Here is a 17,106-nt window from a genome sequence, read left to right on the forward strand (position 1 = left end):
AGGACACAACATAAAATTGAACTGCTAGCCTCATGTGCATCTCGAAATCCCTGACCCATTCGGGTCCTGATGCTCTTGCAACCTACTAGCTAGCGTACGGCTAGTAATAGGTTGTCGTCCAGGTATCGAATTGCTGCTGTTTTTCCCCTGCTCTGTTTTCCATTTGTCAACTTCTAAGGTCTAATTATCTGTTGACGTCTGTTGAATGCTAACATCGACGTTGATATTGGGCTGTATATGACTAGCGACCAGTGTTTTTGGCTCTATACATAAAATTGAGCCAATTGAGATTTCTGTTTAGGTGGCATAGTATTACTGCTGTAGCTGTTATCAGTGTCGTTTCGATATCATCGCTTGCTATCAGTTTCAGTCGGCCTTCTTCTGCTGCCCTCACGCTTCAGGTAGACATGTCACTAAATCGTTACTAGAACAGTACGAATTTTATTTGCGCAATGGTGCGTGATGACCAGCGAGGTTTTTTTCTGCTGCTGATTATTCTGATGATAATTTTTTCGGCGATCAATCTAACGAAAAAGATCCAGGGTGATAGCTTATTACGATTCGATCTGGTAATAGTAATACTTATACCGAAGTTATAACGAATTATGCCGATACAGCCAGCGTTGCTGTTGCTGGAATTAGTGTCAAAATGAGGATGCCGGCAATGACGACGACGCGACATTGGTGCTGATCATGGGGACGAAAAGCCAATAGGAGGCGACGGCAGCAACGGCATAAACAGCCGTAGTAACAGTAACAGCCGGCGCAAGTAACGAGTTCGGTAAGAAAACACAGGGTGTGTAGTGACGGGTATGGTATAGCGAGGATCCCAGCAACAGCAGAACGAAACGAAACATCAACACCAGCGATAAGAGAAACTAGTTACATGAAGATGCGGAATGAACTGTTACTCTTTGCCAACACTACCGAAAGCAATGGCAGCAGTAAAAAAACAGAGATGCATGCCTATGCCAAGCAGCATCAACGGTTTAGTCGAAAGAGCAAACGCTCTTGGGCATTACGGTCACGATGGCCATGAGGACAAGGCAAACTGGCAACGAAGTCCTTCCTGAGAGAAGCGCGGTGACAGATGCTACCGTTACGAACAGTCTGTAATGTCTGCTTATTATCCTATGCAGTCGGACTCATGCATTGGGCACGTGCAAAGGCACGCGGCTACAGTTATAGTATCATTGGTGTATGTGTATAAGTACCACTCTGGGAGGTTCGGCAGGGGTGGTCGCTTCGGGTGAACGCTGAAGCTGGTTGGCAAATACGCAGTCCTAATAATTCAACTACTGTTGAGTTTGCTTTTTTACTCGTGACGCTAGTTCGCACAGTTAGTGGGGTCGATAGACATAAAGCTAATTCTTTCGGTGCTGTACATTATTGGCAATCGCTAGATAAGACGCAATACCTGCCGCTTTTACCAGATCTGACTAGCTATTGTTTGAGGGTGGAAGGGTGTTGGCCTCGATGACCCGTTTTACCAGTCACTCAAATCCTCTTTTCTTCTCGAACATATAGAGGCACTTACTGCCAAAGACCGAACTGCACAAGAACTCGTCATAGGCGATCCTTTTATTTTCACTATCTAGTTTAGAAGAGAGACATGAAATCGTTACGGCATAGAAAAGGGAACAGCGTTAAAAGATTGTATACAGATGCGAAATACATTGACGTATATTGTACCGATATCCGGTGCGAACGTTTCCGCCACGCACTTCGATTAGGTTTTACCTCATCCAGTTTCCCTCATGTAGCAACTATTTTAGACGGCCCTCTATTTTCTCGATTATAAGAAATCGCAATACTATCATAACAGTAAATATCATACACATATACGACTCGGTAAGGGACGTAAGGGTTGAGTAAACAAGAGTAACTGCTGTGTAATTCTTACAGCTTAGATTCCTTGAAAGTTCGAACATAAATTGCGATGAAATGAGCCCAGTCGAAGACGCTGGTTACCTTCAGGAGGAGGGATTATAGCGAAAAGTTTTTTGCAATTAGCTTTTTACTTCAATCCGTTGAACATATACAACATAGTATTTAGAATTATTGAATTTAAGTTAATTAGGTTAAACCCTATCAGCACTTGGATACTGCTGTTTTTAGTCTATTTTTTCCGTGGATGCGCATTATGCGATGCTAGAAGCGATAATTCTGGGATGTAAACTGCTGGACATATCCTTCGTGAAAACGAAATTTAAGAAATGGCCAAATATCAACTACAAACTGATTAATGATATCAGTGCAAAAATCACATCGGACCTGATTTGGTTAGAAGCCTCCGTACGAACTTTGATTACTTCGTCCTGCTTCTGACGAAGTTGGTCCTGGACTTCACTGAGTTGTAGCTTAAACTCTGCCAGCTTTTCGCTGTCTTCTAGATACTCTTGAGCGTTGGCCGAGGAGGCGCTCGATGAAAACGATCTTCCGATGAATGCTTGAACACCTTTATCTGTCTGCATTGTAGGAATCGAAGAGAGTAAAAAAACAATCGATTAGACAATAAAAGTAAGGCCAATAATGATTACACATTATCCGAACATCTGTATGTTATTTACTGTCGCATAATATTCTGAGGCGGTGGGCTCGACTAGGAGGAAAACCTGACCTATTTATGAAGTCCTGCAATCCGCACAACGAGACCAACGCCGAGAATACCTTTTTAAATTGTTAAAGAAACCTATTAAATGGTTAATAGAATAGTCCTATATCGTTTAATGTTACAAGGAATTCAGTACAACATTTAGACCCGTCCACATTAAAAAAAATTCTGGAAACGTACCAAAAAAAAAAAGGTAGCCATTGTGTCATTTACAAAATGTTGATGTTCTCAGTGAAAACGTCGTCCAAAACCGGGTCACCTGAACAATCGTCGATTTCCGCCAATTCTATCAAAAAGACCCGCGTCTCGCAAACATGTTCTTTCAGAAATAAATTCCCATATCAGGGTATCTCTTGTTGAGAAAACGACTCAATATCATGGGACTTTTACATTAAGCATCGTTCAAAAGCATCGTCACAGATATGAACAGAAGTGGCAGGACATTCCGATGACATAATACACTTGTTCAGTTCGATCGCTTGGCCCTAGACCTATCGATTTAAGGTAAGGCTAGCGAAAAAAAAAGCATTGATATTGACAAGGTTCAGCAATACGCGTGTGGTAAACATGAACCTTCGCTGTTAAATACCGGTTTAGACGAATTCGAATTTAGTAAGTTCATCGATTTCCAGTACTGAAACGTCCAGGAAAAGCGGGTTATCAACAGAAGCTGATTTTGTCGACGACGTCGCGAGCTTGAACGACTACAGCTCATCCCAGCGAAGATACGTAGCGGGATGTGTAATAGGATAATATCGTCACAGCCTTTTGCAACTTTTGTTAACCGCAAACCACCGTCGTCCATACTACAGCTGACTAGAGTCAAAGGTTTTATCTACGTTGTTGAGACTACTACTATGACTGATGAAACGGCTATCGTAGCAGCTGCTGCTGCTGCTGCTGCTGTCAAAACGAAAAGCCGTGTTGTCATTTCGCGATTTTTTCGTCAGATTAGCTCTGAATGACAGTGGCTCCCCCTATAAGAAGCGAACGGTAGCTCCGGCCGTCAGCCAACTTCATCGTCATGTGAACAAAAGAAGACGACAAAGAACAGGCAAAAAAGCCTGCGAGAGAATTGTATCTTCTGCGTTATAACGGTAGAAGTTTTCTGACAGAACCAGCATAAAGTCACACAGCCAGCCAGAGAAGCCAACCTTACCGCTGACCTATGTCACCACGGTAGGAGCTCGCTGCACTAAGGATTGAAGCACGATGAGACATCAGCCCTTGAAGACGTCAGAAATTTGAGTTAGCCGTCAACGTCTTGGTGAGTGCCGCTGTTGTCATTGCTTGGAGTGAGCGATTTGAATATATGCTTCGGCAGGGAAGATGGCGCGTGCTCTTATAATGTTGCGTAAGTGGACTTTGCGCGATGCGAAATCGATAAATAGGTGGGAGTCAGTCTTGTCAATTGGCATATCGTGGCCAGAAGATCCGAGAGGTACGAAAATCTCTGACCTGATGGCAATAGAACCGCATACTGTGTGTAACAAATGCTAGAAATCGACTAATCTAATTATATGTTTCGAGTTGTTTAGTTAAAAATAATTCTCAGCGCTTCCGGAACTCTCTCATCACGACAACCCCCGACGCATCTATAGACATCTAAACAGTGTACCATTTAGCTCGTAACGTGTCCCCGATATTGAACTGACAACGAGAGATAGCGCGTTGTTCTATAGCACAATATAAACTATTTTCGACTTCAATGCTCATCAAAGGAATTCAAATATGGATCGTTAGAAAATAAACTATATTTGAAATACATCGAAACGTGATTCGGGACTTCGGAAGCATTCACATACAGTCGTTTGGTTATGGTTAATTAGCGGACGTCTGCACAGTTCGAAAAAAACCTACGCTTGCTTACTAGGTACGCCATCGACTAGGTACGCCAGTCTGGTAAATGCCACCCTCTTTTTGGCTAAAATACGCCAACTTCGCTACGTTGCCGCCGCTGAAGTGAGAGAAGGACGATTTTCGCTATGGAATCGTGTAATACTCCGAAGAAAGGAATAACAACCTGAATAGGTGTCTGGCCAATAAGTATATTTTGTAGCCCCATTCGAAAATAACATTGGAGAGACGATGGAAATCCTTTTCTACATTCTTTTTTTATTAAATGTACAGCCAAATAGGCCGAGAAAAACGGTAGACTAAATAAACTGAGTTCGCTCAGAGCGATAGCATTTGTACTTATTGTTCGATCCCACTATGCGTCAGAAAAATACGAGACTTTTACAAACTGTTCTGTTTATTTGCTTTGTAACTGTTCTGTTTATTCAGCACGAAACAGAATGTATCAGGACCAGCTCAAACGCATGAAAAGTCAGTGATTGATATTCCACAAAACATGAGGGGCCAATAGCGCGAGTAGAACATTTCAAATCTCCACATCGCGTATTGCCCATGGTAATCACACAGAGGCCCATACATACAGTATCAAGACCCAATCCTGACTGTAAGCATGAAAGTAACCCCAAAGTTAATCGAATAGTCAGCCGCTTTTGAATCAAAGGGGCAACTTGAGAATAGCCGTACTGAGAAACATTGCCATTTGCTCAAAGCACTGCTTATGTTATCAACTATTGAGAGACTCTGACAATGACTTGAGCTCTCCGAAACTCAAGATACAATATGGATAAAGGCCTGACGGCGAGCGACAGGCTGGTTTTTCTAAAAAACATAGAAAAACATTACACCTAACGAAACCTGATCTTAGACCTCAGAAATCGACTTGAAACCAGCGCTCACGAGAAGGACCATCCGCTATAAATACACGTGCAGGCTTGCCAGTCTGTAATCCATCTTCGAAACAACAAAATTCCAACCATAATGAACGCATACAAATGGCTGAATCACTTCGTTTTTCTCTACTTCGGTGGGTTCAAATATTGCGCGCAGGCTGGCTGATAATCGTTCATTTCACTCCGTAAACCTAAATGCCGCGAGTGGACACGATTAAGACTGTAATCAACCTAATCTATTTGGGCAATTAGTAGACTGTTGTCGTCGCTGCTGCTGTCATGCTTACCTTTATGACACCGGTCCCGCAATCAGGTGAAGAGCTCACTATAATGACACACAAATAAACAGCAATAAATTATTAATGTATATAAACACATTAATTATAATAACATCGACATAATTTCATGATACCCTGCCGTGCTACATAAAAATTGCTTCTATCGAATGAAAAAATTAGAGCAATTTTAAATCAGTGTGACCATCATCATCCCATCCATCTCGTCTATCGCTGAGTAGACAAATTGGCGATATCTAAATACAAATAATATATTTTCGCTACTCAAGCCGTTGTGGCTGGTACGCACGTCTATATCTTTTCGAAATCTCTTCTAAATAATTGTTCTAAATAGTGCTTAACAGAGTGCTCATGGATGAGACCACTATCAGGGCTTTTCGTTGGGCACGGTCCATTTGTCAAGCATTAATTATGAGGCACTCTTAAAAACAGACAGAACTATATTAATAACGGTAATTTTACAATGTCGATAAAAGCTGCAGAAGTAAAAGGTAGAAGGGGATAGACGATAACGGACAATAATAAACAACCAAAGCGGTATCTTGAAGTGGCAAATGTAGACGTGCGGCGAAAATGTACTGCCATTGTACAACGAGTGGCTTTTTGCAGTTCGATCGAGGTCGAGCTGATGTTGGGTTTGCCAAATTCTGAATATTTAATGCTGGACACTGACCGGACCCCAATCCGTTACGATAGCCCAAAACGCACCAATTAAACGAATCATGCATACTCCATTGTATTACATGGTATTATAGACAGGCGATAGCGCATCTATCTGTTTTAGCCCTGTCCACATCAGGGTACTTCTTCTAGGTTTATGTAGATAATATGACATAACGTTCGCACGAAAACGACGTCTTGCGCCGTTGTTACTGTTAGTGATATGGTCGTCAAAGTGCCTTAGATACTTCGAGACGGGTCGTTTTTGCTAGGGAATGATGCGGCATCTTAGGTTCAATAAGGCAAAATCCAGTGCCTGATGATTTCAAACTATTTTTTTTACAGCAGATGGATTGACAGTGATATATGATATCAAGCAACATGGGGGGACCAGGGATAAAACCTGACTAACTCTGTCTATAATAGTTCTCTTAAGTAGAATGACAAAAGGCTTCTTTTTTCTATTCTAAATATGAAGTCCAGGACAGAAAGCATGAGTAGACATAACTGGCGTTATGTCTCTTTTCGAATGATATGTGTATATATGCAATAGATTGCAATGCAGAATTTTCAAAGAATCTCCCCTCTATTTGTATCGGCGACCACATCTTACTAGTAGAATATTTGGGCTATTATGATTTTGTTTGCAGTATAATCAGCAGACGAGTCAGTTGGAAATTTCCACCCGATATATTTCAAGGATAATTGGTCGCCATATAGATATCATATTAATAGCCATAAATTTATATGTTGCCTCAACAGCATGGCCTTTATGGTTGACTCACGTTAAGCAGAGCCGGGCGCTTCTGCGTGACCACGTAGCCACTCGCTCGGTAGCGCCTAGATGCTGCCGGCGTAATTCGTACTTCTGGTAGTGGTTTTATGTGTATTTTATGTTCTAAAGGACATTTACAAATAGTAGCACGTCCATTCCCTAAGAGCCTGCAGTGTGATTTCGTAATTTTTGTTCATACAAAGATCCACAGTAGACTTAATCTTCACGCAGGTTTACCTATGCAGGCTCATGGCATCACTTAGTCTATCGGAAAAATTTTACGAATATTTACTAAAATTTGTTAAAGCTCTGTTAGGTGTTAGGTAATTAAGGCACAATTCGTCCTGAACTGCCTGCTCCATATGCGCATTATCAGCCACAGTTAATGATATTAAAGATGATAAGCGGAAAGACCTCTCACTAGCAGAAAGAGGGTTAAATAGAAAAAAAATTCACCATCTCATAAATTTGAGGCATTGTTGTACCGTTTCCGAAAGCCTAAACAAGACGCCTATTGTTATTTTTGTGTTTTGATTTTCTAAACGGCGTTAGCCTATCGCATCCGTTAAAAATACTGTGTCCTTTGATAAACGGGAGAAACGGTAGGTGGTTCGACACCTGTTTCAGATCTGCAGGCGAAGCATTGGCCTGTTCGTTTAATGCTCAATGTAGGAAGAATAAAATGCCGTACTTACTGCACTCTTTAATACGGAAGGAACTTTTTGATAGCTATTCAAATTTGACATAGGAACTTTATTTCCAAAGTAGTATACTGTACGCCGTAGTGCACGATCGATACGTTTGGGAAATATATTTTTCTTCCTTCTATAACAGCACATAAGAAGAACTTAGCTAGACTAATTGGGTACAATGCTTTGCTTGCAACAAGCTAAATCGGATTGTCTTTACTCAATACAATCTAAGTAGAATTTATTGAAATTAAATTTGCTTGACAAAAGACGAAGCTCCCAAGCCTTTTACCGCAAAGTTGTCTTTGATTCAAAGGCTAGATGGAAAACAAATACGTCTTCTCTATAATTACATAAACCTTGAACAATTTGTTGGTCATTTCGATAAAGGCACCGTAAAAAAAGGTACGCATGTTCGGACAATGCATATGCAGGACGCCATACGCAAGTATATCATTTACTTTATGGAATAATCACTACATCAGGAAGCACTTCTATACGGGATTCCGCGCAAATTATGGCGACCAGTATGTCAGTCAGTAGACTGTGTTAGTAACGCGGCTTAGTATGTTCTGGCCGTATGTCTGGATCTAATAATGTTCCTAAGAAGTGTCTTCTTGTGACTCTACATGAAGAGCTCAAGTTCGCTATCTCGACTACATGTTTAATTTAAATAGGCTACTTAAACGATAACATTCTATAGACAATAATCATATGTGTACGCATATTTTGAAAAGAGCTTTTCAGCATCGTTTCATCCTACACACGATACACTTTGAAGGCGTTTCTGTTCAAGCTCTATCATAAACAAAAACTTATTTTTTAATATCTAACCGTATCGCTATCACAGCTCGTCGCTATAAATACGTGAAAAATGGCCACGGCCGGTCCGGTCACGTTGTCACATGTCCGGTTCAACTTCTAAAACCTAATTAGGCGTAAGCTATAATGGGAACCTCGGACACCATTGCAGACATAACTCTAATATATAATACCGCATCGGACGCTCTTTTTCTGTTCATATATAACAACGGTTCTGCTGTTGGCGCTAGATTATCCTGTTACTGCTATATTCGCTGGGAAATATCTAAAAGGGATTATGATCAAATTGCTACTATCAGCATTAGGATTATTGCCTCTACTATTGACTTCGCTATTTTTATATGACGCTCTATGTCGGCTTGTGTACGCGCATGAATACATTTTGTATAGCTATTGTGCGAGCTATAGTAGCGGCTATTTTATAAAGTAACGAACATTTGCACCGTTGGTGCCGTTTGCCCCGATATGTTTACGATGTATATCGTGCAGTCAACGGCCCCGCAACGTAGCAAAGTTCATGGTGAGTTGAGTTGTCGTCTGTCGCCAGCTACCGAGCCATTGAATAACCAGCGTCTGGTGAAATGTTACGCGTTTAGAGCTATAGGTTGTTGATACTGCTGTTGTTACTTGTAGTACTGAATAAGAAGAAATTACCGAAAATAATGATGAGGCCAAAGAGCCAGATACTTGAGCGCGAATTAACGGTGCCTCCGTTGCCCAGCGGCAATCAAGCCGGGAAAACGAGTCGTCTTTGCACTGTCTCCGGATAACGCTGCTAAAGTTTGTGACTATCTAAATGTATGCTAAAGCAACTTGCGTCAGTGGAGCCGAAACGTATAGGAATAGACGAAAGTTACAAAATTAACCAGCCATATACATTTTTATCCTGTAAGTGGGACAGGTAATATATGCCGACGAACCATTTGTGTCCGGTCCACCTTTTCCTAGTACATGTTATCATGCAGATGTTAATGCGGTGACCAGACGGCCAGTAAAATGTCAACTTGCGGCTCAGAAAAAAATGAAACGAATGATGTATTAGTTTAATTTTACACAAGCTGTGAATAACCCAAGAACACATAATATTTACGTATCGCAGGTTGAGGCTATGGGCTTTTTCCTTAATGTTAAATGCACAGATTTCATAGTGTTTTATGTCCTTTGCGAACAACTATGACGCAGCAACTAGTGACGCTTGTGTTTCCCTAGCAACAGCGACAAGGCTGAGCGAACAGGTTGTGCCGCTTTAGGCCATTTAGGTTGTTGCCTAGTCCTGGATATTTCGTCCCGCTGAAACGGCAGCTCACGAGCTTATAAAATGATGCTGGCCGAATTATCAAGCTGAAGATTGGCAAACTACAGCAAGTAGACAACAGTGGTGACGAACAAGCTGAGAAAAGGTCCTGTTATATTTGTTTCGTCATTGGTATTGTTTCTAAGAGGATGGCAGCACGACAGGCTAAAAATCAGTGAGATTCTTAAACGTAATGGTACTCGTAATATGTTATGTCACGTCTACACATGTTATTATTGTTTTTGAACAGGTAAATAAGTAAGTAACAGCGGTGGAGAGAAACATATTAACTGATCTTGTTTGGCTTTTATGTCTGAAACAGAAACACGAGGAGGATGGGGAAGCTAACAAAGATATAATAAATTGATATTTCTTTGTCTGATGGATAGGGTGCACATTTAGTTTTCAGTAATTTCTTGTTTCTGTGGAGATCTGACATCGTTTATGGCACTGTAACGAGGTCGTTCGCGATTCTAGGTACTATACATTTTCTGTCGTTGCCTGTTTCATCGCCTCGAAAATTTCGGCCTTAATAAAAAAACTGTGTTTCATTCATGTTGTGTTTCGATTAATCATCTAGAGGCATCCGTAATACGATCAAGTCAAATGCTCAAGTGTTTCCTAGGTTTTTGTTTTTTAAAAAAAGTTTTTTAAAAAACATTCACCATGTTGAATTAGAAATACTCCCATGTCTCGCTTTTCCGCCATACCATACTGCATCTAAGTTTTACAATTCACAATTTGTTAAGCTGTGCTCTCTTTTATAGTGCATATATGCATATTTTGGTTATGATTGTTATCACTGGGCCTTGATTCTACACGTGTGCCCAGGGCTAAAAACAGATAGTAACAAGGCACAATGCCGGCTTTGGAACTTTATTATTTTCGAAACCTGACAAATGTCTGCTGCCAAAATTTTACAGGGCACTATAACATTATGTAAGTATGTAACCTTTAATCGATAGATATCTGCTTGTCTAGGATAGATAGCGCAACCTTTAAAACGATCTGTAATATATCTGTTGCACTCGAGTGGACAATTTCACATGATTTTTTAATGTAAAATAGAAGGTTGGCTGATGTGTTCCGTATTTACGTACTGCTACGAAGATCCAAATGTCTAAAGTGTCTGCTGGGTATCGTATAACGGCTAATTTTCTTCTGCTTGATTTAGCAGATTCGCTTTAGCTGGCCAAAGCATATGTGCGCGAGTAAGAACATTACGTGTTTTTTGCTCTGCTAATCTTGGAAGCAGCATGATAAACGTTTGTCTATGACCAGCGTGTAATGAAAGCTAAGTCCTGAATTGACTTATTTAGACGGTAAAGGCGTTCATAAGTGTTCAAACGCCTCGTACCATCCATTCGTTACCCCAAATCCATTTCACTCTTGTAGCATTTTATTCAATGCTTCTTCAATGTTTTTGGTGTTAACATAAATTGTTGACTTTTTCGTTGTTTTCCGATGCTTCTCGCAGCTATATATATATATATATATATATATATAGCTCCAGAAAACAAGTTATATATATGTAACTTATTTTCTGAAGGATGAAGACATCTGAGTTAGTGTTCTGTTATGCCGCGACTCATTTTCGCACGTTTTTCCCCATCCACCTCATTCACCTTGCCCCTATGCGCTCGCCTCCCACCTCCTGTCTCCCCTTTTCTTCCTCCCAAGTGGTTGACGGTGTTCAAGGACGGGAACCTGCATTGGTTTCCCCACGCGGAATCCCTGACTTGCGAATCTGTTCTTTTCCTATACAAAAAAGCTTACTAAATCCAAAAGAGCAGGCAACTCGCGCAGCGACAGCGACGCCGACACGTCATCGGCGTAATCTTCAACCGCCAGCTCTGCCGCAAGCGCGCATAAGCCCGCCACACCTCGCTTGCCGCCGTCATCAACCGGTATCGTTCCTTCATATCAGTTGTTGAATAGCCGGCACGGCTTAAAAATGGCTCGAAAGATTCATGCAGATAGGCCAAGATCGTGAAGGTGTCAGTGGTTGAAATATTGATAATAATAACTGTGATGATAGAAGCATCACCGACATCGTACCGCCGAGGCTAAGAAAAAATTGCGTCAGATCGAAATCAGTTTTATTGGTTACTCCGTTCGAGTGTCTGTCGAATCGTCCGTAAACGGTCGCAAGCCGAATTGGTCACCGCATTCGATGACAACGGTTAAATCTGCTGGTCCTTACGTCACTTGTCAAACCGACTAGGCGATCTGACACCTTGCCCGACGTCTGCTACCCTTCAGTGTCCAGACTTCTCTCTACCTCCTACGATATGCAGCTTATTTGGCGTACAGACCAGCATTGGTATCTGTCAACAGCGCCTTAGCACCAAGAGACGACAGTAACTAAACTCCTGTTACTATGCGTTTCGAAGCCAGCCATTGTCTGGAATCCTCGCCGGTTGCTTTATTTGCCCTGCGCGGAGCACCGCTTGGACTCACCGTCCACAGCCAACACAGGGCAACGAGAGAAAGAGAGAGACAGGGAAGAGTTACTATTGACAAAGTCAGATCACTTCTGCCCAGTTGTTCCGAGAAACCTCGTGCACCAATGTCACTGATCTGTATTATTTCAACGCATTTCTACATCGCTTTTTTCTATAAAACTTAAATTCAAAATTAAGCACAATATACAGCAAAAGACAGCGAGCTCGGACACCAGACTTTTTTTCTGTACACTTTCGCTATTATACAGGCATTTGCTAGGTAACGAACGGAATGTACCTAGTGGTATATTCTAAGCCCATCTATTTGGCCAACAAACTTCGCTAGACCCTGTTGCGGTAGCCCCATTATCCTTCTAGGTACCATAGCATACAACGCAATCTTTCGCTTAATGATTTTAAGCTTGCGTTGATTACTTAAACTGCTAAAAAATGACGACTCTCTTAGTCGACGATTCTTTCCGTTTATTCTGGTTAATTAAGAACACGCCAACCGGCGACGTCGAGCAGCGGGCAATGATGGAGCGCTTCAAACGTAGCCTGTTTCTGTACGATAAATTAGTTATGTTTGACGTGAAATTCCGCGTTTCAAACGATCCAAAAATCGCCACCGCCAACCAGGCAGATCAGTACCGGTGAGAAATTTCCGAGGTCATCTATCTAGTTCATTTATACATATGTGCTTCAGTGCACATGTCTTTGTGTGTCTGTGTGCGTATGAAGAAGCGTATTTTCATGTTAAGGCTTTCGCAGTTCATTGTGATATCTGTTTACGCACCGAATAATAAGTTCAGTAAAGTTCGGAGGTTTGCTGGGGGACGAGCAATGTTGCAATACGGTCCGGTACAGCTAATACATAGGTCTAATGAAATATTTCCTTTCTAATCATGTATCAAACTGAGTTCGCCTAGAAAACCCTTACGGTTTGTGATTTTCATGACGGTTGTCTCAGTCATAAAAAGGTCAATGGTAATATTGTGATATTTTAGAGAAAAGAACTAGTTTCTGTAGCATTACTACAATACCATTGAAGGTTTCCTATCGTCAGATTTGATAGTATCTTGCCTTGATTAGTCTGCATTTCGTAATCTCATCGATTTTGCTGAGAATGGTAAAGTAAACGGTTGCGACAAACATCATTTCTTGATCCAAAGATAACCGAAAGTGCTGGATGGGCATTAAGTCTAACGTGTGATTGCAAATATCCCAAATGAGGTCGTTAACGGTTTTTATGGACACTTCGTTTTTGAGCAATGTACAAAAGCGTTTACGTGAACCGACACCGTCTCAAAATATAACCATTAGACACCTGGCGGCAATGCAAGTTGATTCAGGTTTGCAGTTGAATTTGTGTCCATAAATTTTAAGGCCTTTTTAAGAAGCTTCTATATATAGATGTTAAACTTTGTAGGTGATGACGAAACATACTGAAGTGATTATTGTACTATAGGCAACAACACAGATAATAATTATACAGTAACGGCCTCACCAGTTCATTAGATCCAGCCTTTTGAAAGCCAGGCAGCGTTGACAGAAATAGGTACTTGCCCTGTTCGCGCAGGCGACGCAACTCGGCCTGATATTTTTTATGAACTCGGTTTAGTTCGTCATTGAGAAGCTGGTCAAACTCCCGCAGTTCTTCCTCGTGCTGCTTCTTCAGCAACGTAATCTTCTGCTCCAATTTATCTCGAACTTCGCCGAGTTGTTTTTCATGCGCTGTGCGTTGTTCTAAAAAGAGCAATGGAATTGAAGATTTCGGGACATTGTCAAAACAGGGTTCGTCCGTGGCATTGCTATTCGTTAAAGTTAATACAAAATTTGTATCCGTCATTTTCCACCGAGCGATGATCATGTTACTAAATAGTACTCGCCGACCTACCGATTGTATTGATGCTATGAATTCTTGTTAGTTCTTCGCGGAAGCGTTCGACACGCTCTTGAACCTGCCAGTCAAGTTCCGACGCCGATGAGGTGCTGTCCGTGGAATCCTCTCCACTTCCATCATCGTCTTCATCCTCGTCGTCTGAAGAGCCTGCATCCCGTGACATTAGCAGGTCATTTTTCTCTGCAATCGCGTCCTCCAGCTCTTTACGCAACGAAGATAACTGATCCAAACGAGAGAACGAAAATTGCAACGATGCCAAAATCAACGTGATGAAAAATCCTCAAGGACCAGCAAACACGCTATTTTGCTAGCGCATATATTCGGCACCTATTTTTTGGACGCGAAGCGCCTACAAAATATCGTTCGACTTCTGGTTCTGATCTGACCGACAGAATCTCGTATCAGAGAGACATATGCTGGAATACGTGCGTAGATTTGTTTTTAATAATAAATATTTATTCATAGTGCACATGTATGGCTAGCTAAGCCATAAAAGACAATTAATGGTAAATTAATTAATTGTTTTGGTGCAGACTTCAGGGTTCCTCTATGTGGGCCTAATTTCTATTTATATATTATGTAAGAAAAATTATACTATTACTAATGTTATAAAAGCAGAGAGCTTCAAATTATTTCGTACATATTGTATATAGGTTGTTAATATAGCAGTTGTATCCCGCAGAAGCTGCAGGTCACAGACGTGCGGTCTGAACAACCGCTGCAGAAAGCCGTAAAATATAATATAGCATTATTATCGAAAAGAAAGAAGAAAACGAGAAAAATGGCGGAGTAAATAGGGCAAGGCCGTACAAAATCATTTTCAGTAAAGTCCTCCTTCGTCGGCGGCGATAATTACCGTCATTGTGCCTATGCCCACTATACAATGGGGCAATAGCCAAATAAAAAGGTCTTAGCAACCCAAGATAATAATAATTATAATAAGTGCAGCTACTAAGCGCATCATGTATCCCCGCGCCGTTATCCGAATCGCCTTCGTATCCGATCTTGAAAAACTGGCTGCTATGCTAGTTTATAAAAATGAATATAGAATATATTTGTATAGACGAGCTTTCTGCTCGTCTGCGACGACGAGGTCTGCGTTTCTATCCCGCAAAGTATTACGTGAAATAATGCAAATTCAAGATCATATCGAAAAGTGTTCACTCTAGGGTACTAAAATAAGGGAAAGTTCATGGACCTATCAAGAATGTAGTATACTACTTTAGTATTCCGCTCATTGAGTTAATAGAAATTAGTTATAATCGAACAAACCTCCTGACTTCGTAAGTAGTCTTACAGAATAAATCGGCTTCAGTAACCTTAGTTAACTGCCTTAGTTGTATATATAACAAAAAAAAAAATCATCTTCCAGAAGAAAGAAACTAGCCGCAACAAAAAGAAACACCAAACAAATCTTTCCCCTTTGCGTAATAACAGAAATAATTCGCTGTTTGCTATCATAATAATGAATATACTTAGAATAAGTAACATAATTAAAATTTTCTAGCTTACTTTTACTGGGTCACTCCTCTCTCTATTCTCGTTCTAAGTGTGCCATTGTTCTACTGTATATGACTTCCCGCTGGTCTGGTGACATAGCTACAAAATTCGAGTTAGAATTTTTTTGTTTGTCCTAACACTAGCGACCGTTTGTGCTCACCAGGCACAAGTGTGTGTCTCTGTATGTATATCTAACAGAATCCACAAGCTGTATTGATATGATAACCTTTGCTAAGTCTATGATGGTGCTTTTAATTCGCACCATCATAGACTCAGCAAACACACACACACACATACTCAAGTGAAATAATAGTAACGTTGCTTTTATAGGAAAATTTAATATAAACGAACGGTTTACGAAAAGCTCGCAAAATGGGCCAACATTTGTTACAGACCCACTTAACTTTATTACGATAAAATTTGAGATAGGTGAAGCTGATATCAAAGACAAGAGCTGGCTGATTTCAGCATTCAGTTCAGTATGCCAAAGTCATCTGTAGAGTACCTTTTCGTTGAGCTGGTCATATTTATTTTGCCAGTCCTCGTTGAGTTCCCTTAGTTGGCAATCCTTCTCGGCGAAGGCCGCTTTTACGTACTCCTCAGTCTCCTCCTGCAACTGACTCATGAGACGTTCTTTCTCCTCTGTATACAACAAGCTGCAAAATAAACGTATACATTAGCGTCTTGAATAAATGGTCCACAATTTGTTTTCTGAAAAGGCAACCTGTTGACTTCTAGGTAACAGGTGAATTTCATTATGGTTTTGCTATCGTTGTATTAAATTTCCACAAACCACTATGACTAACTTGCCACTATAGTGAACATCTGGGCCGTGAAGTTTCAGCAATCGTAGGCAAATGGCCTTTCATATATCCGCTCTCAATTAACCCGTAGTGGAAACGTAACCTCGCGTCGAGGGAAACTTACAACCGCTTCTCCATCTCCTGGGCAGCCTCTTTCTTGAAGGCTTTGAGGTCGTTTTGTAATCGCTCAATCATTGCCTCTTTTGTCATGACCGAATTAGCCAATTCGTGGATCCTCTGATTTTTCTCTTTGAGATCGCTTTTACAATCGGCCAAATCTGCGCTAATCTTCTGCAGCTCCTCGAGGAGCTTCGGTGTTTTATTCTCGGACGCTAGAAACGCAGCATAGTATATTGAGATATTTATTAATGGTGATTTATTATTGATTTTAGGGATATTCAGACAGGACGCTGCATCCACCAAGAGTCAGTACAGTCCTTTAAATCAACGCTACATTGATGTAATGTACATTAAAAATGTATTTTCTTAATGATTGTCTATCCTCTTAATGCTTTCAGGTTTCCACTTATGAATCACCATTTATTTATTTATTTACTGT

The 17,106-nt window shown here is 40.9% G+C and overlaps 1 protein-coding gene across 8 annotated transcripts in view; it reads right to left on the reverse strand.

The window, feature by feature from the left end:
- Positions 1–17,106, reverse strand: part of LOC111250880 (uncharacterized) — a 95,426-nt gene that overhangs the window by 32,142 nt on the left and 46,178 nt on the right. For all 8 annotated transcript variants that reach the window (XR_015327848.1, XM_086989367.1, XM_086989370.1 and 5 more), the window contains 6 exons: positions 16,672–16,879; positions 16,250–16,400; positions 14,239–14,464; positions 13,908–14,087; positions 5,649–5,686; positions 2,275–2,468 (listed from right to left, as the gene is read on the reverse strand). Coding sequence is in view for 7 of the 8 variants with exons in the window: in XM_086989367.1 (XP_086845493.1) it covers positions 2,275–2,468; positions 5,649–5,686; positions 13,908–14,087; positions 14,239–14,464; positions 16,250–16,400; positions 16,672–16,879 (997 nt within the window). In the remaining variant the exon portion in view is untranslated. The remainder of the gene's footprint in view (positions 1–2,274; positions 2,469–5,648; positions 5,687–13,907; positions 14,088–14,238; positions 14,465–16,249; positions 16,401–16,671; positions 16,880–17,106) is intronic.

The sequence above is a fragment of the Varroa destructor genome, unplaced genomic scaffold, assembly GCF_002443255.2.
Source record: "Varroa destructor unplaced genomic scaffold, Vdes_3.0 BEIS01000005.1, whole genome shotgun sequence".
Classification (NCBI taxonomy): Eukaryota; Metazoa; Arthropoda; class Arachnida; order Mesostigmata; family Varroidae; genus Varroa; species Varroa destructor.